This window comes from Scyliorhinus torazame, chromosome 4 (genome assembly GCF_047496885.1).
Source record: "Scyliorhinus torazame isolate Kashiwa2021f chromosome 4, sScyTor2.1, whole genome shotgun sequence".
Lineage (NCBI taxonomy): Eukaryota > Metazoa > Chordata > Chondrichthyes > Carcharhiniformes > Scyliorhinidae > Scyliorhinus > Scyliorhinus torazame.
Window position 1 is genome coordinate 241,452,036 of NC_092710.1, and position 21,304 is coordinate 241,473,339.

At 42.6% G+C, this 21,304-nt stretch overlaps 2 protein-coding genes across 2 annotated transcripts; both read right to left on the reverse strand.

Moving 5' to 3' along the window:
* Positions 1 to 3,207: 3,207 nt before the first annotated feature.
* On the reverse strand, positions 3,208 to 4,580 carry LOC140410833 (4-galactosyl-N-acetylglucosaminide 3-alpha-L-fucosyltransferase 9-like). The gene has a single exon (XM_072499523.1). It carries the CDS (start codon positions 4,550 to 4,552, stop codon positions 3,482 to 3,484), a length of 1,071 nt encoding a protein of 356 aa, XP_072355624.1. The 5' UTR covers positions 4,553 to 4,580; the 3' UTR covers positions 3,208 to 3,481.
* A 12,291-nt stretch (positions 4,581 to 16,871) lies between these two features.
* LOC140410834 (4-galactosyl-N-acetylglucosaminide 3-alpha-L-fucosyltransferase 9-like) lies at positions 16,872 to 19,437 on the reverse strand. Its single transcript, XM_072499524.1, has one exon. It carries the CDS (start codon positions 19,435 to 19,437, stop codon positions 18,367 to 18,369), a length of 1,071 nt encoding a protein of 356 aa, XP_072355625.1. The 3' UTR covers positions 16,872 to 18,366.
* Positions 19,438 to 21,304: the final 1,867 nt, after the last annotated feature.

Here is a 21,304-nt window from a genome sequence, read left to right on the forward strand (position 1 = left end):
AAAGAGTGTCATAGTCGAAGGCTTGGTGGGAATCTATTTAAATATGTCCAAGCATTGCCAAGGTTTGACGAGAAGGAAGTGGAAGCCTTTTTCATTTCATTTGAGAAGGGAGCTAAGCAAATGAAATGGCCACTGGACATGTGGGTGTTACTGATTCAAACAAAGCTGGTAGGTAGAGCTAGTGAAGTGTTTGCATCACTATGGGAGGAAGTATCTGGAAAGTATGAGGAGGTGAAGAAATCCATCTTAAGTGCATATGAGCGAGTGCCTGAAGCAGGTAAAGAAGTCACAATTTTAAGAGATACATGGGCTAGTCAATCTTTAATGGTAATGATGAGGAATTATGTAGTTTGCGAAGAATGGTGCCAGAAAAGGTGGTGACATGTGGAATTCAGGGTGAGAGGAGTAGTGTTCCATTATATAAGATAATGTTGGAAAGTCCAGTGAAGAGTGGTGAAGTGGTAGTAGGAGTAATAGATAAACTGTATTCCTGGACAAGATAGTTTATTTTGGGTGATGATATAGCTGGATCGCAGGTGGGAGTGATGCCTACTGTGGTTAATCAGCCATTGGAAAATCAGTCAACTGAAGGGTTGAAGGACGAATATCCTGGGATTTTTCTGGATTGTCGAGTAACAAGGTCGCAAAGTCACAGGTTAAGACAAGAGGAGAAATCAAAGAGTGAAGATGAAGCTAAAGTGCAATTAACAGAAACGATTTTTGACCAGATGGTTGAAAAAGAACAAGAACAGGTGGAGGGTGAGGTGAATATTTTTAGTTCAGGAACATTGGCAGAGTTACAACAGAAAGATGTAGAAATAAAACGGATATATTAGAAAGCATATACGGAAGAGGAATCTGAGTGTATACCAGAGTGTTATTACCGTAAAAATGATGTCTTGATGAGAAAATGGAGACCTGTTCATATGCAGGCGGATGAAAACTGGGCAGAAGTTCATCAAGTAGTATTGCCGGTAGGGTATAGAAAGGAGGTGTTGCGAGTTGCACATGAGGTACCAGTGGGAGGTCATTTGGGAATAAGGAAAACTCAAGCTAAAATCCAGAAACATTTTTATTGGCCTGGACTACAGAAAGATGTAGTTCAATGTTGTCAATCATGTCACACATGTCAAGTGATAGGGAAACCTCAAGCAGTGATAAAATCAGCGCTCTTAATACCCATTCCAGCATTTAAGGAACCTTTTACAAGGGTCCTAATCGATTGTGTAGGACCGCTTCCTAAAACAAAAAGTGGGAATCAATATCTTTTGACTATAATGGATGTGTCTACTAGGTTTCCAGAGGCCATTCCAGTACGTAATATTACAGCTAAAAGGATTGTGGAGGAGTTGCTTGAATTCTTTACTAGATATGGACTACCCACAGACATTCAATCGGATCAAGGAACTAATTTTACTTCAAAGTTATTCAAAGTTATGGATAGCTTAGGAATAAAACAATTTAAATCAACTGCGTACCATCCAGAATCGCAGGGAGCATTAGAAAGGTGGCATCAGACATTAAAGACAATATTGAGGGCCTATTGTCAAGATTATCCAGAGGATTGGGATAAAGTAATCCCATTTGTTTTGTTTGCAATTAGGGATGCACCTAATGAGTCTACCAAATTTAGTCCTTTTGAACTAATTTTTGGTCATGAGGTAAGAGGACCACTTAAATTGATTAAGGAAAAATTGGTGGGTGAGAAATCGGAAATTCCACTATTGGATTACGTGTCAAATTTTAGGGAACGATTAAATAGAGCAGGTGAATTGGCTAGACAACATTTGAAAATTGCACAAAATGTGATGAAACGGGTAGCGGACAAGAAATCCAAAGTTCGTAGTTTTGCCAGTGGGGATAAAGTTTTAGTGTTGATACCAGTGGTAGGGGAGACTTTAAAAGCTAGGTTTTGTGAACTGTTTCAGATTGAAAGGAAATTAAGTGAGCTGAATTATGTGGAAAAAACACCAGATAGAAGGCTCACCGAGTGTGTCATGTGAATATGCTTAAAAGGTACTTTGAAAGGGAAGGAGAGAAAAAGGAGGTTTTAATGATTCTAACTCAAAGTGACGAACCAAATCCAGGTGACTGTGATTTTGACATACCTCAAATTAAATTGGAAAATGAGAATGTTCTTAAAAATTGGGATAAATTAAGTTACCTTCCAGAGGAAAAACAAACTGACTTGAAAGAGTTATTGATATCACATGGGCAAGTTTGTAGAGATAAATTGGGAAGTACTAAAATGGCTATACATGATGTAAATGTGGGAAATGCTGTTCCTATCAAACAACATCCATATAGACTTAATCCTTTAAAATTGGCACAGGTTAACAAAGAGATTGAGAGTATGCTTAAAAATGGCATAATTGAAGTGGGTTGCAGCCAATGGCGCTCACCCATAGTGATGGTACCTAAACCAAACAGTACCCAATGGTTGTGTTTGGACTATCAAAAGGTGAATGCAGTTACAAGAATGGACTCTTATTCTATCCCACCATTGAAGGATTGCATGGAGAAAGTGGGACAATCTGCTTTTATTTCCACTTTCCAGACATGGAAAGAACATTTAAAACATCGTATGGAGTTCTTCGATCAACTTCAGGTGGCGGGTTTGGTGATGAACCTAGCCGAAAGTGAATTTGGAGAAGCCCGAATCACTTTTCTTGAGGAGTTTCCGATACCCTCAAGACAAAGGGAGGCAATGCGATCTCTTACCATGAATGAATTTGATCGAACCTTTGTGCAAAAGTTTTGTGGCGTGATTACTCCACTGATGGAGTTGCTAAAGAAACCTAAAAAATTTCAATGGACAGCGGACTTTCAACAGGCATTTGACTGCCTGAAAGCTGTGATCACCAATGCTCGTGTATTGGAGAATTGCAAGGGACTCTGTGGTCAGATTGAACGAAAGTATCTGATTCTAAAGAGAAATGCCGAGGAGTAGAGGAATGGATGGATCGTGCAGAGACTTTGTTGAAAAAGTCTATCAACCATTTTAGTTGGAGGAAGAAGAACAAAGAAAAATGGACTATATTATTATACCTGTTTGCGTGTGTTGTTTTCTTTAAATAAAAATGTATATTTAATGTGTGCATTTCTTAGTGGATGGTGCAAAAGTGAAAAATGAAACCATCTTGAAGTTGATGGGGTTTTTTTTCTTGGGGGGATGTGTCATGCGAGAGTACCTTTAAGAACTGGTTGTTTAAGCAATGTACCTTTAAGAAAACAGTGATGCCATAGAGTGGGTGGAGCTCAATGAGAGATCCAATGTTTAGTTGAGATGTTAAGTTGAGTTCATGGAATAAACAGTGTTTTATGTTTGAAAACCCACCTGTCCATAATTGTAATACCACACCTAGGGAAAAAGCCATGTGCTAGGAAAAGCAACAAATCCATTGAAGGGAGAGGTTGGTTGAACTCCATGATACATTTTGGGGTTCTGAAAACGCCTCGCCCATAACATGTGATTTTGAGTTCAGTCCCAAAACCATTTCTCCAAATTGGAACATGATCTATATTCTTGATACCGTTTTACATTCTCACACACGTGGCATGCGTGTTCACACCAGGAAAACGGATTCCTCACTGAGTAGTGTTTCCTCCATTTGAAGTAGGTCATGTACAAATCTTCATTCCCGTCCAGTTTGTGCAGGTAACCCGCAAGTTCTTTAGCTGAGTGGAAATCATCCACATGAATGAAAGAATCGGCTGGAATGTAATTTTCATAGTTTTTTCTAGATGTCCCCAGGACCACAGGCACGGTGCCAGCACGCAAAGCATTGTAGAGCTTTTCAGTTATGTAATCTTCATGTACTGAATTCTCAAAGGCAAGGTAGAATTTAGAACTAGATATGGTAGGCATCAATTTGTGATTGTCCAGACGTTTCCCGAAGGCTTGACCGTAAGTGTTGATATTAATGTATTTGCGGAATTCATTGTAGAACTTCACTCTGGCATGATTAGTGTTCCAATGGCTTACAACCCAACACACCAGATTGCTTTTCTTAGGCAGTTTAAAATCTAATGGCACTCTGTTTATTATCAGAGACCCATAAGGCGCTTTGATATCTGAATCATGACGATATGTCAAGGTCAGGTTGAAGAAATGGTCGAGTCCAGTCTTTTTTGGAGAGTGGGTAGGTGACTCCAGGTTCATCCAAACCCATTTCTGAAATGTTGGCCGAGGCTGTTTGGGCAGATTGGACAAGTCTCCACTCATGTCTCGGTGATGGAAAAGGACAGCATGAGATTTGTTATAGAGGTTTCTATCTGCAGTTAAACGGCAGTTGAACTCAGATCCACAAGAATTGAGCTCAAATTTTGCACCAAAAGGCCAAAGCCAAATGAGTACAATAGTTTCATTCTTTTCAATAACTTTCACAAGGGGCTTTTTCACACCGAGTATCGATTTGGCAGATTCCAATGGAGTATAAATCCAGTTGGTTGTTGGTTGGACATACAGCAACAACATGGCTAAAAAACAGCCCAAACAGATGGTGGATATTAACAGGATGCGAAAAATCCCTGTATTACCAATTGATGTCATAATGTCTCCTGTGAAGGGAACGATTAAGACTATTAGGATCCTGGAAGCACAGCTTCTCTTCCAATTAACTGCATCAAGATCCAGAATGTTTGAACACAGCTTTCTGAATGGAATGAGGAAGATTTAGCTTGGAGATATAAGAGAGAAGGTAAAGAGAGTGGAAGAGGAGAAAGCTTAAAATGAGAGTTCAATTTAGGAAAGAAGTGAACAAAAAGAATGAAGAAAAATGATAGTAAGAGGATCTAATCAAACACAGACAACAATGAGCATGATAATGTTGTCAACATTACAATGCACTGTGGAATAAAAGGAAAGAAAGATTTGCATTTATATTGCACCTTTCATAGAGCCATAGGATAGAATTGAAGGTAGATGATGGGGTTACTGCACATCAACTGGACAACGGCCTTCCCTGTGATCAAGGAAACTGGGGCAGAAATTCTGCCTCCTTTAATGCTCTTGGCCAATCAGAGGCGATCAGCTGAGTTTGCTTGGCAGGGCCCCCAGCTAATGTGCAATGAGGCAGGATTAATTAATGGGCTCATAATTTTCAGTCATCATACATGACTGAATTTTGCACTCATTTTGAATAAGCAAGGTGTAGATCTAAGACTGGTGTTTTAAATTTAAATAAAGGGTACGAAGACAGAGCTGGGCAACGTGAACTGGGAACGTTTGGCTGAGCGATAGATGAGTTGAGATGCAGTGGCAGATATTTAAGGAGATATATCATAACACTCAACAAAGATGCATTCCAGTTCAAAAGAATTATTTGAGGAGAAGGATGCGTCATCCATGGAAGTGAGGAAGTTAAAGATAGCAGGGAATTGAAAGAAAACGCATATAATTTTGCTAAGATTAGTGGCAAGTCAGAGGATTGGACAGATATAAGTAAAACAAAGAATGACTGGAAAAGTAATAAGAGAGTAAGCAAGCTAGAAATATTAAAATAAGCATACAGAGTTCCTACAGATATTTGAAAAGAAAAATGGTCGCTAAGGTGGGTGTTTGTCCTCTGGGGGGTGGGCGAGTCTGGTGATTAGTAATGAGAAATATGGAAATGGAAGAAGCACTGGATAGATGTTTTGTGTCTGTCTTCTTTGTAGAAGACACAAATAACATCCCAGAAATAATTGTAAAGCAAGAAGTTGAAAAAGGGAGGAATTGAAATCAATTCGTATCAGGAAAAGGGTACTGAGAAAAATGTTAAAAGCAAAGCTGACAAGTCCCTGGTTCTGATAGACTTCAACCTAGGGTCTTAAAATAAGTGGTTGCAGAGATAGTAATTTTTCCAAAATTCCCTAGATTATAAAAATCTCCCATCTGCTTGGAAGTTTGCAAATGTAAATCTATTATTCAAGAAAGAAGGGAGACAGAAAGAGGAAATTACAGGCCAATTAGTCGAACATCGGCCAGAGGGAAAATGCTAGAATCCATTATTTAGGAGCTTATCTATGGTGATTGTCCCTTCAAGGGCAACACAGCAGAGTAAGGGTCACATGGCCTGTGTGACCAATCGGGACTTAGTGTTTGGAATCCATGGTGAGAAAGGTTCTTCGGCAAAGCAACATTTTGGGAGCTTGCTATAGCCATGAGACTGCTGTCCAATTCTCATTTATAAACACCTTTTGTGTTCACAAATGACATCTGTGAAAGTGCACCTTTACATCTGGTGACGAGGATAAATTATCCTGACACTACCTCTGACCCAACACCTGTGAGTAATATGTTTCAATCGAAGTCTAAGAAAATAAAGTACTCACCAGAATAAACCTATTTGACACCTCCATGGAGGACTGGACACAATAAGTTGAGTGCCTTGGATATGATTTCCAAGCAAACAAAGTGGAGAGGAGATGAAACACAAAGTAATTCTCCTTGTGGAACTCAGGCCTAAAACCTTATTTGCAGTCTTACAGCCCCAAGTGAGACCGACTCCAGATAATTTAGTGAGCTCATGGATTTAATAAATGTTCAATTGCACCCTCAACCATCAATCATATTCCAGAGATTCAAATTGAATTTGAGGGCGGGAGCCGCAAGTGACTTGATCACAACTTACATTGTTAGACTGAAGCAATCATGGAGTATTGTGATTTTGGAGCCAACCTAAACAACATGTTATGGGACAGGTTCATCTGTGGCATGAACAACATCATTCAACACAGATTGCTTCCAGAGGCCAAGGTAAATTTGAAACGAGCAATGGAGATAGTGATGGCCGTGGAAAGTGCTGAAAAAGGTGCATAAGACCTGCAGAGCGCATTAAATGGTGTTGTTCACCAGTTAGGGAAGGAACCTATAGGACACCATGGCACCAAAACCACTGAAATCGCTGTGAAGCAGGAAACAATCTCAGCTACAAACTACAGAATAGGCAATCAATCTGTAATGCTTAAAATGGAATATTAACAATAAGGAGTTAACCACACTCCTGAATCATGTGAGTTTAAGGAGACAATCGGCGAAATTCTCCCCCAATGGTGCGTTGTCCGCCGACTGGCGCCAAAAACGGCGCCAATCAGATGGGCATCGCGCCGGCCCAAAGGTGCAGAATGCTCCGCATCTTTGGGGGCCAAACCCCAACATTGAGGGGCTAGGCCGACGCCGGAGGGATTTCCGCCCCGCCAGCTGGCGGAAATGGCGTTTGTTGCCCCGCCAGCTGCCGCGGAAATGCGGCGCATGCGCGGGAGCGTCAGCGGCCGCTGACAGTTTCCCGGCGCATGCGCGGGAGCATCAGCGGGCGCCAACAGTTTCCCACGCATGCGCAGTGGGGAGAGTCACTTCCTCCTCCGCCATGGTGGAGGCCGTGGCGGAGGCGGAAGGGAAAGAGTGCCCCCACGGCACAGGCCTGCCCGCGGATCGGTGGGCCCCGATCGCGGGCCAGGCCACCGTGGGGGCACCCCCCCGGGGTCAGATCACCTCACGCCCCCCCCCCAGGACCCCGGAGCCCGGCCACGCCGCCTGGTCCCGCCGATAAATACCAGGTTTAATTTACGCCGGCGGGACAGGCAATTTCTGGGCGGGACTTCAGCCCATCCGGGCCGGAGAATTGAGCGGGGGTCCCGCCAACCGGCGCGGCCCGATTCCCGCCCCCGCCCAATGTCCGGTACCGGAGACTTCGGCGGGGGCGGGGGCGGGATTCACGGCGGCCAACGGCCATTCTCCGACCCGGCGGGGGGTCGGAGAATGACGCCCAATGTTTTTATTGTCACAAGAGGAATGCAGTCAAGGTCAGCAACTAATTGATCAATCATGATGTTACAAAAATACATTGTGAAAGAGCTTAGCACCAGTGATTCTGCTATTCACTCTCTGTTTAATCTAAAGGCAGGCAAGATAGGTCCTATTGCTGTAATGCTCTGGGTAAATGGGAGGCCTAAACAGCTGGCTTGTAATGCAGAACAAGGCCAGCAGCACGGGTTCAATTCCCATACCGGACTCCCTGAACAGGGGCTGGAATGTGGTGACTAGGGGCTTTTCACAGTAACTTCATTGAAGCCTACTTTTTTAAAAATAAATTTAGAGTACCCAATTAATTTTTTCCAATTAAGGGACAATTTTGCATGGCCAATCCACCTAGCCTGCACATCTTTGGGTTGTCGGGGCGAAACTCATGCAAACACGGGGAGAATGTGCAAATTCCACACGGACAGTGACCCAGAGTCGGGATCGAACCTGGGACCTCGGCGCTGTGAGGCTGCAGGGCTAACCCACTGCGCCACCGTGCTGCCATTGAAGCCTACTTGTGACAATAAGCAATTATTATTATTATTATTAAGATGGAAGTGGATCCGGGCCATTAGTCACTATGATGGATGAGAATTCATTTCAGTACCTAAGTGAAGGAGTCCAACCATTGAACTTCAAGAGCACTTAGAGACTTATATGGGAGAAGCAATAAAAATAAAAGGCATTACAATGGTACTTGTAAGCTATGGACAACAGTCTACCCAACTCCCAGTGACAACAGTGATGGGTGAAGGACCAAGCCTTCTCAGCCGCGATCGGCTCAAAGAAATCAAGTTGAATTGGGCTGAGAGTTTTCAAGTGTGGGAAGGGGGACTGCCCAAACCGAAAAGAAAATACGGGAACGTCTTCTGTGATAAGGGCTACAAGCTAAAGTTTATGTGGATTCAGGGGCGACAGATCAATTATTTAGGGTAAGACCGGTACCTGGGCTGGATTCTCTGTGACATCATGCCGAAATCGCGAAACGCGATCGGCTGGAGAATCGGCTCCGATGCCAAAATCGGATCCAGAAATACAGTACACATCTCATTATCAGCCCTGACGACCGATTCTCCGGGGCCTCAGCGATTCTGCGCCCCAGATGGGCTGATTTCCCGACAGCGTGTTTCTAATGAGCTGTACAAAATTGTGAAGCCACCGTGCTGGCTGAGGCAACTGCGAGAGGAGGTAGGAGTTGGTGTGGGGAGCACTGCGGCCTCCCGTTTCGGACACTGGCTGTGCTTTCTGCAGGGGTATTTGCTACTCAATTTCCCGCTGACTATTTGGGGGCCTGTAGTACAGTCCTATCAAGGTGATCTCTCCCTTATTTTTCAGTTCCACCCATATAGACTCAGTGGGCGAACCCTCGGATACATCCCCTCTAAGAACTGCCGTGATGTTCTCCCTAAACAAAAACGCCACTCCCCCTCCTCTCTTACCTCCTGTTCTATTTTTTCTATAGCATCTGTACCCCAGAACATTGAGCTGCCAGTCCTGCCCCTCCCTGAGCCATGTTTCAGTCATAGCTATAATATCCCAGTCCCATGTGCCCATCCATGCCCTGAGTTCATCCGCTTTGCCCGTCAGGCCCCTTGCATTGAAATAAATGCAGTTTAATGTAGACTTTCCTTGCTCTCTGCCCTGCTTTCTCTGGTCATGCTTTACACACTCTCCCTTCCTGCCTTTTGTTTCCGTCCCCACTGACTTCCTACATCGGTTCCCATCCCCCTGCCAAATTAGTTTAAACCCTCCCCAACTGCACTAGCAAACACACCCCCGAGAACATTGGTTCCGGTCCCACCGAGATGCAGACCGTCCGATTTGTACAGGTCCCACCTCCCCCAGAACTGGTCCCAATGTCCCAGGAATTTGAAACCCTCCCTCTTGCACCATCTCTCAAGCCACGTATTCATCCTAGCTATCCTGTCATTCCTACTCTGACTATCACGTGGCACTGGTAGCAATCCTGAGATTACTACCTTTGAGGTCCTACTTTTTAGTTTAACTCCTAACTCCCTAAATTCAGCTTGTAGGACCTCATCCCATTTTCTACCTATATCGTTGGTGCCTATATGCACCACGACAGCTGGCTGTTCATCCTCCCCCTCCAGAATGCCCTGCAGCCGCTCCGAGACATCCTTGACCCTTGCACCAGGGAGGCAACATACCAACCTGGATTCTCGTTTGCGTCCGCAGAAATGCCTGTCTATTCCCCTTACAATTGAATCCCCTATCACTATAGCTCTGCCACTCTTTTTCCCGCCCTTCTGTGCAGCAGAGCCAGCCACGTTGCCATGAACCTGGCTGCTGCCACCTTCCCCTGGTGAGCCATCTCCCCCAACAGTTTCCAAAACGGTAAATCTGCTTTGGAGGGAGATGACCGCAGGGGATCCCTGCACTGCCTTCCTACTCTTCCTCTGTCTGTTGGTCACCCATTCCCTATCTGCCTCAGTAATTTTAATCTGCGGTGTGACCAACTCACTGAATGTGCTATCCACAACTTCCTCAGCATCGCGGATGCTCCAAAGTGAATCCATCCGCAGCTCCAGAGCCGTCAAGCGGTCTAACAGGAGCTGCAGTTGGACACACTTCTTGCAGATGAAGGAGTCAGGGACACCAGAAGGTTCCCTGACTTGCCACATCTCACAAGAGGAGCATGACACGGGTCTGAGCTCTCCTGCCATGACTTAAACCTGAAGTTAAATTTGAACTACACTACACAGCTAAGAGAAAGTCAAAGAGAGAAAAATCACTTACTAGTCACAAGCCAATCGCTTACCTGCTGGCTGTGAAGTAATTGCTCCCGAGACTCCCTCACAGGTCTGCTTCTCTGCACCTCCTTAAGATGAGCACCAAATTCCCTTCACTAGTTAATTAATTTACTTAATTAATTGGATTTTTTTTTTTTTTTTTTTGGAAACTCAACTCCAAACACCAAACTCCAAAAAACACAGCCCTCACTCACCTCTTACCCGAACTCAGCCTTACCCAAACTCAGATACACTCTGTTTGCTTCCAGCACTCCGTTTCTAAAGGCTCGTCAGCCACACCTTTTGTATCCTTCCTGATTTACACTCAGCCAATAGGCCTGCTCCCGGAACTGAACTCCCGAAACTAACAGCTGACCTGCAAGGTAAGGAAGCTGTTAAACAGTTAAAAAATGGGGGGGAGGCACCGGAGTGGCAGCCGGGAGAGTAGGGGAGATTTTTGAGAGGGGTGTAAGGATGTTGTGGCTGTTTGCTGTTGCCGCGGTTGGTTTTGGTTTTTCTTCTTTCTTATGTATATATTTGAAAATGCTTCCAATAAAATATTTAAAGATAAAAGACTGTGAAAAGATCGATTCACTCCAGGCATGATTCCATGAAGAAATCAGGTTAGTCATTTTTAAAACAAAACTTTATTGTGAATAACAATATTAAACCTGTTTAACTTCAAACCCGAAAAGAACAGCCACACCCGTACACCTTAAAATTACGATTCAATTTCCCATCAAAAAACAAGATCATACACATGCAGCTCTAAATATAGCTTAAACATGCAGGCCTTAAAGTGATACATGTCTCACAGTGCACATTCTGAGAATCTCTTCTTACTCTATCTGAAGGTCTTCAAATGGCTGCTTCACTTGATTTGTTTCAGTCTTTCCCTTGTCTCCGGAGAAGGCTGCTCTGTTTTTAAAGTAGTATCTTACTTGGAAAAGGAGTATGGACTCGGAGTCAAGCATATGGGAACTCAATTTCTCTTTTCTCAAACTCATTGCGTTTCTGCCTCAACCTGTGGTCCCAAAAAAAGCAAGAGTTGCCAGATCAGAGATCAGGGACGATCGGCTGGAGAATCAATGTTACCGATGAAATCGGGAGTGGCGCCGCTAAGCGGCATACTCTAGGAGTACGCCGCTGTCATAATATCCACGCATGTATATAATGAAGTGCGGACAGGCAGTGATTGACACACAGGATGACCAGTAAGCACACAGCACAGTGCAGCCAATCACCAGACAGGACACCACCACTATAAAGCCAGAGGGCACTAGGTTTCCCGCTCTCTCTGGACCCAGCCACTGAGACAGTCCGAGTCCACGAGCTAGCACAGTGCAAACACCATGTGGTAGCTAGTGAGTCTGGTCAGGCTAGTACAAGGTCTCCAGTCAGTTCAGTATAGTGTTGACCCACAGTTAAATATGTATGTTAGTTCTATCGGTCAATAAAACCGTGTTGGATCTTCTACAGTGTAGAGGTCTGTTACTTGCATCGCTGCATCAACTGTAGTCCACACCGAACTGACCTGCCTAACACATCAGCCGCGTGCCGTATCGACAGTTTCAGGATGTTGCCTGAGGCCCTCCCCATAAAGCTCCGCCCCCCCCAACCGGCCGAGTTCCCGATGGCGTCGGTCACGTGTGCTATCATTTGTCGGGAACTCGGCCTGGCGGCTGTGGACTCAGTCCAGCCCGTCACAGTCGGGGAAGGGCCAATCCGCGGGCAGGGAGGACTTTGGCAGGGGCTGGGGGCACTGTTGGGGGGTGGTCCGGGGCTCGCGAGCCGGCCAAATGGGAAGGCACTATTTTACAGGCCGGGACCACGCGCGGCCGGCGCTATGTTTCTCGGCGCGGCCACTGTAGACCGCCACCGTGCGCATGCGTGGCCATGGATCCGGCAATTATCCGTGCCGTATCGGCAGTTAGGTCCGGGTGGTCTGCGCTGCCTTCCTGCTAGCCCCCAGCCAGATGGAGAATCGGTGGCTGTTTACGTCAAATTTTTGGTCGTAAAACGCCACCGTTCTCACGCCAGCATCAAGACATAGCTTGAAAATCAGAGAATCCAGCCCCAGACCTCACTTCCAAAAGCCTTTCTCCAGCCACTGTCTCTCTTCACAGCTTCTCACAATATCGCTCAGTGCCTCTCCCCCCACAGCTGTTAAAAAATGTCCCTGAGCTCTCTTAGCTCCTCCCATCACTGACCTCCTCTGCCAGTGTTTAACCCTTAAATTGTCCACTATATTCATAACCCAATTTCTTACAATCGTCCAGTCATCACACCGACGAAGGAAAGAGAGAGGGAGAGTGCGCCTCCATTTTGAGGCTCCCTCGCAGCAACTTTACAAAATCTGAAATAAACAGTCACAGCTGTTGGAATGTCATTGTGGAGGGGAGACCCTGAAATTGGGCATGATGTCCACAAACCAGGGCACTGGCTGGTGGCACAAAATTATGCAAATGCCTACCAGCATTTCTGCTCACATATCAGGGAGGAAATTCAGCTGCATCTCCATTCATATTCCAAAAGGAGAAGATGTAGTTGAGGAGAAGGAGGGGGTCTAAGGTAAACCCTTTGGGGTTTCTTGAGGTGATATTGCATGGGTTCATAGAGACGCCACACAGAATGGCAATATGTGTTTCAGACCACCTTCATAGATAATTCCAAGTGAAAGATTGTCTCGAATAGGGCACTATAACTTTAATATATCTGATCAGCTATAAAATCTGTTTCAGGACACTTTCTCGATAATTTCTAATACAGTTTATCTTTTTCTAAAATGTTTTTAAAAGTGGCAATAGCAGGGGAAAGACAGTGTGATTTTTTTCCTAAATAAAATCATTCACCTTGGAAAGCCATTATTTTCCAGCACAGGTCAATTTAAGACGAGAAATTGATGCTCGGAATCCAACTACTGCAGTTTCAGAAGCATCATGAATTCTCACATCACCAGGGAAGATGTAAGGTTGTCGAGTTACTATTGCTTAAACAAATGAATTAATCAAAAATATTTTCTTTTGGAGAAAGAAGTCAATTGAATTTGATAGAAATTGCTCATGATCCGTGATATTTACCAGTGATGTGAGTCATCCGAGAGTGCCTTTAAGAACTGGATGTTTAAGCAATGTACCTTTAAGAAAACAGTGATGTCATAGAGTGGGTAGAGCTCAGGTCAGCCATTTTGCAGTTTGATTTTGCAGTTTGGTTTCAGTTTTGAAAAGTGCCTGGCTGGTTTTGCTGTGAGCTGATTAAAAGGAGAAAGCCAGTTTGAGACAGCAGCTTGAGAAGTTCTGGTTTGGAAAAGAGCTGGGTGTGTGTCTGTGTTTTGCAGTGAGCTGGATTTCTGCCATGAAAGACTATGCCTGGATCATTTGGGTGATTTAAAGTAAAGCCTTTAACCTGATGTGATTTTGTTTAAAGGTGTTAAGTCTCTTGGAAGTTTGAAGGAACATTTTAAGGAATTATTTACTGTTGCAATATTTTCTGAGTTATCTTTGAAGTAAGGGGAGTTAAGAGATCCAATGTTTATTTAAGATATTAAGTTGAGTTCATGGAATAAACAGTGTTTTGTGTTTGAAAACCCACCTGTCCATAATTGTAATACCACACCTAGGGAACAAGCCGTGTGCTAGGAAAAGCAACAAATCCATTAAAGGGAGAGGTTGGTTGAACTCCATGATACATTTGTGGTTCTGATAAAGCCTCGCCCATAACAATTGGGGGCTCGAGGGGAATAAAAGTCTATCTATTGGATTGGCTTTTGTGAACTTAAAGACAGTGAAGGATTGTTGCTTTTCCGGTGTGGTATTTTAGTTTAAATGGGGAGAGTGTTGTGAACAATGGCTCTTTCAGAGGCTCAGACATTTTTGGGGGTGGTGAATGTTACACGTTACCTTACGGACAGAAATGAAAAACAGACTGTTAGATTTGGCAAGAATATTCGCATTTTGTCAGGTAATGTTAACTGCAAAAGATAAGGTAATTATGGCGGTGGTTAAGCATTTAAAGTTGCCTGAGATAGAGTTTGACTAATTGAAAATGGCAAAAATTCAGTTGCAAATTAATCAAATGGAACATGAGAAAGAATTAAAGTGGCTGGCATACGAGATTGAGAGAGAGGAAAAAGAAAGAGAAGAGAGGACAAAGAAAAAGAGAGAGAAGAAAGGATAAAAGAAAGAATAGCCCTAGCAAAACTAAAAGAAAAAGAAAGGGAGATACAGATCAGGGAAAAAGATAAAGAGAGGGAGTTTGAACTTCAGAAAATGGCCATGAAACATAACAATCAGTTAAAATTGGCAGACGTAAAGGGAAACGTACAGTTGGATGATAGTGATGAGGATAGTGAAAAAGAGTGTCATAGTCGAAGGCTTGGTGGGAATCTATTTAAATATGTCCAAGCATTGCCAAGGTTTGACGAGAAGGAAGTGGAAGCCTTTTTCATTTCATTTGAGAAGGTAGCTAAGCAAATGAAATGGCCACTGGACATGTGGGTGTTACTGATTCAAACAAAGCTGGTAGGTAGAGCTAGTGAAGTGTTTGCATCACTATGGGAGGAAGTATCTGGAAAGTATGAGGAGGTGAAGAAATCCATCTTAAGTGCATATGAGCGAGTGCCTGAAGCAGGTAAAGAAGTCACAATTTTAAGAGATACATGGGCTAGTCAATCTTTAATGGTAATGATGAGGAATTATGTAGTTTGCGAAGAATGGTGCCAGAAAAGGTGGTGACATGTGGAATTCAGGGTGAGAGGAGTAGTGTTCCATTATATAAGATAATGTTGGAAAGTCCAGTGAAGAGTGGTGAAGTGGTAGTAGGAGTAATAGATAAACTGTATTCCTGGACAAGATAGTTTATTTTGGGTGATGATATAGCTGGATCGCAGGTGGGAGTGATGCCTACTGTGGTTAATCAGCCATTGGAAAATCAGTCAACTGAAGGGTTGAAGGACGAATATCCTGGGATTTTTCTGGATTGTCGAGTAACAAGGTCGCAAAGTCACAGGTTAAGACAAGAGGAGAAATCAAAGAGTGAAGATGAAGCTAAAGTGCAATTAACAGAAACGATTTTTGACCAGATGGTTGAAAAAGAACAAGAACAGGTGGAGGGTGAGGTGAATATTTTTAGTTCAGGAACATTGGCAGAGTTACAACAGAAAGATGTAGAAATAAAACGGATATATTAGAAAGCATATACGGAAGAGGAATCTGAGAGTATACCAGAGTGTTATTACCGTAAAAATGATGTCTTGATGAGAAAATGGAGACCTGTTCATATGCAGGCGGATGAAAACTGGGCAGAAGTTCATCAAGTAGTATTGCCGGTAGGGTATAGAAAGGAGGTGTTGCGAGTTGCACATGAGGTACCAGTGGGAGGTCATTTGGGAATAAGGAAAACTCAAGCTAAAATCCAGAAACATTTTTATTGGCCTGGACTACAGAAAGATGTAGTTCAATGTTGTCAATCATGTCACACATGTCAAGTGATAGGGAAACCTCAAGCAGTGATAAAATCAGCGCTCTTAATACCCATTCCAGCATTTAAGGAACCTTTTACAAGGGTCCTAATCGATTGTGTAGGACCGCTTCCTAAAACAAAAAGTGGGAATCAATATCTTTTGACTATAATGGATGTGTCTACTAGGTTTCCAGAGGCCATTCCAGTACGTAATATTACAGCTAAAAGGATTGTGGAGGAGTTGCTTGAATTCTTTACTAGATATGGACTACCCACAGACATTCAATCGGATCAAGGAACTAATTTTACTTCAAAGTTATTCAAAGTTATGGATAGCTTAGGAATAAAACAATTTAAATCAACTGCGTACCATCCAGAATCGCAGGGAGCGTTAGAAAGGTGGCATCAGACATTAAAGACAATATTGAGGGCCTATTGTCAAGATTATCCAGAGGATTGGGATAAAGTAATCCCATTTGTTTTGTTTGCAATTAGGGATGCACCTAATGAGTCTACCAAATTTAGTCCTTTTGAACTAATTTTTGGTCATGAGGTAAGAGGACCACTTAAATTGATGAAGGAAAAATTGGTGGGTGAGAAATCGGAAATTCCACTATTGGATTACGTGTCAAATTTTAGGGAACGATTAAATAGAGCAGGTGAATTGGCTAGACAACATTTGAAAATTGCACAAAATGTGATGAAACGGGTAGCGGACAAGAAATCCAAAGTTCGTAGTTTTGCCAGTGGGGATAAAGTTTTAGTGTTGATACCAGTGGTAGGGGAGACTTTAAAAGCTAGGTTTTGTGAACTGTTTCAGATTGAAAGGAAATTAAGTGAGCTGAATTATGTGGAAAAAATACCAGATAGAAGGCTCACCGAGTGTGTCATGTGAATATGCTTAAAAGGTACTTTGAAAGGGAAGGAGAGAAAAAGGAGGTTTTAATGATTCTAACTCAAAGTGACGAACCAAATCCAGGTGACTGTGATTTTGACATACCTCAAATTAAATTGGAAAATGAGAATGTTCTTAAAAATTGGGATAAATTAAGTTACCTTCCAGAGGAAAAACAAACTGACTTGAAAGAGTTATTGATATCACATGGGCAAGTTTGTAGAGATAAATTGGGAAGTACTAAAATGGCTATACATGATGTAAATGTGGGAAATGCTGTTCCTATCAAACAACATCCATATAGACTTAATCCTTTAAAATTGGCACAGGTTAACAAAGAGATTGAGAGTATGCTTAAAAATGGCATAATTGAAGTGGGTTGCAGCCAATGGCGCTCACCCATAGTGATGGTACCTAAACCAAACAGTACCCAATGGTTGTGTTTGGACTATCAAAAGGTGAATGCAGTTACAAGAATGGACTCTTATTCTATCCCACCATTGAAGGATTGCATGGAGAAAGTGGGACAATCTGCTTTTATTTCCACTTTCCAGACATGGAAAGAACATTTAAAACATCGTATGGAGTTCTTCGATCAACTTCAGGTGGCGGGTTTGGTGATGAACCTAGCCGAAAGTGAATTTGGAGAAGCCCGAATCACTTTTCTTGAGGAGTTTCCGATACCCTCAAGACAAAGGGAGGCAATGCGATCTCTTACCATGAATGAATTTGATCGAACCTTTGTGCAAATGTTTTGTGGCGTGATTACTCCACTGATGGAGTTGCTAAAGAAACCTAAAAAATTTCAATGGACAGCGGACTTTCAACAGGCATTTGACTGCCTGAAAGCTGTGATCACCAATGCTCGTGTATTGGAGAATTGCAAGGGACTCTGTGGTCAGATTGAACGAAAGTATCTGATTCTAAAGAGAAATGCCGAGGAGTAGAGGAATGGATGGATCGTGCAGAGACTTTGTTGAAAAAGTCTATCAACCATTTTAGTTGGAGGAAGAAGAACAAAGAAAAATGGACTATATTATTATACCTGTTTGCGTGTGTTGTTTTCTTTAAATAAAAATGTATATTTAATGTGTGCATTTCTTAGTGGATGGTGCAAAAGTGAAAAATGAAACCATCTTGAAGTTGATGGGGTTTTTTTTCTTGGGGGGATGTGTCATGCGAGAGTACCTTTAAGAACTGGTTGTTTAAGCAATGTACCTTTAAGAAAACAGTGATGCCATAGAGTGGGTGGAGCTCAATGAGAGATCCAATGTTTAGTTGAGATGTTAAGTTGAGTTCATGGAATAAACAGTGTTTTATGTTTGAAAACCCACCTGTCCATAATTGTAATACCACACCTAGGGAAAAAGCCATGTGCTAGGAAAAGCAACAAATCCATTGAAGGGAGAGGTTGGTTGAACTCCATGATACATTTTGGGGTTCTGAAAACGCCTCGCCCATAACATGTGATTTTGAGTTCAGTCCCAAAACCATTTCTCCAAATTGGAACATGATCTATATTCTTGATACCGTTTTACATTCTCACACACGTGGCATGCGTGTTCACACCAGGAAAACGGATTCCTCACTGAGTAGTGTTTCCTCCATTTGAAGTAGGTCATGTACAAATCTTCATTCCCGTCCAGTTTGTGCAGGTAACCCGCAAGTTCTTTAGCTGAGTGGAAATCATCCACATGAATGAAAGAATCGGCTGGAATGTAATTTTCATAGTTTTTTCTAGATGTCCCCAGGACCACAGGCACGGTGCCAGCACGCAAAGCATTGTAGAGCTTTTCAGTTATGTAATCTTCATGTACTGAATTCTCAAAGGCAAGGTAGAATTTAGAACTAGATATGGTAGGCATCAATTTGTGATTGTCCAGACGTTTCCCGAAGGCTTGACCGTAAGTGTTGATATTAATGTATTTGCGGAATTCATTGTAGAACTTCACTCTGGCATGATTAGTGTTCCAATGGCTTACAACCCAACACACCAGATTGCTTTTCTTAGGCAGTTTAAAATCTAATGGCACTCTGTTTATTATCAGAGACCCATAAGACGCTTTGATATCTGAATCATGACGATATGTCAAGGTCAGGTTGAAGAAATGGTCGAGTCCAGTCTTTTTTGGAGAGTGGGTAGGTGACTCCAGGTTCATCCAAACCCATTTCTGAAATGTTGGCCGAGGCTGTTTGGGCAGATTGGACAAGTCTCCACTCATGTCTCGGTGATGGAAAAGGACAGCATGAGATTTGTTATAGAGGTTTCTATCTGCAGTTAAACGGCAGTTGAACTCAGATCCACAAGAATTGAGCTCAAATTTTCCACCAAAAGGCCAAAGCCAAATGAGTACAATAGTTTCATTCTTTTCAATAACTTTCACAAGGGGCTTTTTCACACCGAGTATCGATTTGGCAGATTCCAATGGAGTATAAATCCAGTTGGTTGTTGGTTGGACATACAGCAACAACATGGCTAAAAAACAGCCCAAACAGATGGTGGATATTAACAGGATGTGAAAAATCCCTGTATTACCAATTGATGTCATAATGTCTCCTGTGAAGGGAAAGATTAAGACTATTAGGATCCTGGAAGCACAGCTTCTCTTCCAATTAACTGCATCAAGATCCAGAATGTTTGAACACAGCTTTCTGAATGGAATGAGGAAGATTTAGCTTGGAGATATAAGAGAGAAGGTAAAGAGAGTGGAAGAGGAGAAAGCTTAAAATGAGAGTTCAATTTAGGAAAGAAGTGAACAAAAAGAATGAAGAAAAATGATAGTAAGAGGATCTAATCAAACACAGACAACAATGAGCATGATAATGTTGTCAACATTACAATGCACTGTGGAATAAAAGGAAAGAAAGATTTGCATTTATATTGCACCTTTCATAGAGCCATAGGATAGAATTGAAGGTAGATGATGGGGTTACTGCACATCAACTGGACAACGGCCTTCCCTGTGATCAAGGAAACTGGGGCAGAAATTCTGCCTCCTTTAATGCTCTTGGCCAATCAGAGGCGATCAGCTGAGTTTGCTTGGCAGGGCCCCCAGCTAATGTGCAATGAGGCAGGATTAATTAATGGGCTCATAATTTTCAGTCATCATACTAGACTGAATTTTGCACTCATTTTGAATAAGCAAGGTGTAGATCTAAGACTGGTGTTTTAAATTTAAATAAAGGGTACGAAGACAGAGCTGGGCAACGTGAACTGGGAACGTTTGGCTGAGCGATAGATGAGTTGAGATGCAGTGGCAGATATTTAAGGAGATATGTCATAACACTCAACAAAGATGCATTCCAGTTCAAAAGAATTATTTGAGGAGAAGGATGCGTCATCCATGGAAGTGAGGAAGTTAAAGATAGCAGGGAATTGAAAGAAAACGCATATAATTTTGCTAAGATTAGTGGCAAGTCAGAGGATTGGACAGATATAAGTAAAACAAAGAATGACTGGAAAAGTAATAAGAGAGTAAGCAAGCTAGAAATATTAAAATAAGCATACAGAGTTCCTACAGATATTTGAAAAGAAAAATGGTCGCTAAGGTGGGTGTTTGTCCTCTGGGGGGTGGGCGAGTCTGGTGATTAGTAATGAGAAATATGGAAATGGAAGAAGCACTGGATAGATGTTTTGTGTCTGTCTTCTTTGTAGAAGACACAAATAACATCCCAGAAATAATTGTAAAGCAAGAAGTTGAAAAAGGGAGGAATTGAAATCAATTCGTATCAGGAAAAGGGTACTGAGAAAAATGTTAAAAGCAAAGCTGACAAGTCCCTGGTTCTGATAGACTTCAACCTAGGGTCTTAAAATAAGTGGTTGCAGAGATAGTAATTTTTCCAAAATTCCCTAGATTATAAAAATCTCCCATCTGCTTGGAAGTTTGCAAATGTAAATCTATTATTCAAGAAAGAAGGGAGACAGAAAGAGGAAATTACAGGCCAATTAGTCGAACATCGGCCAGAGGGAAAATGCTAGAATCCATTATTTAGGAGCTTATCTATGGTGATTGTCCCTTCAAGGGCAACACAGCAGAGTAAGGGTCACATGGCCTGTGTGACCAATCGGGACTTAGTGTTTGGAATCCATGGTGAGAAAGGTTCTTCGGCAAAGCAACATTTTGGGAGCTTGCTATAGCCATGAGACTGCTGTCCAATTCTCATTTATAAACACCTTTTGTGTTCACAAATGACATCTGTGAAAGTGCACCTTTACATCTGGTGACGAGGATAAATTATCCTGACACTACCTCTGACCCAACACCTGTGAGTAATATGTTTCAATCGAAGTCTAAGAAAATAAAGTACTCACCAGAATAAACCTATTTGACACCTCCATGGAGGACTGGACACAATAAGTTGAGCGCCTTGGATATGATTTCCAAGCAAACAAAGTGGAGAGGAGATGAAACACAA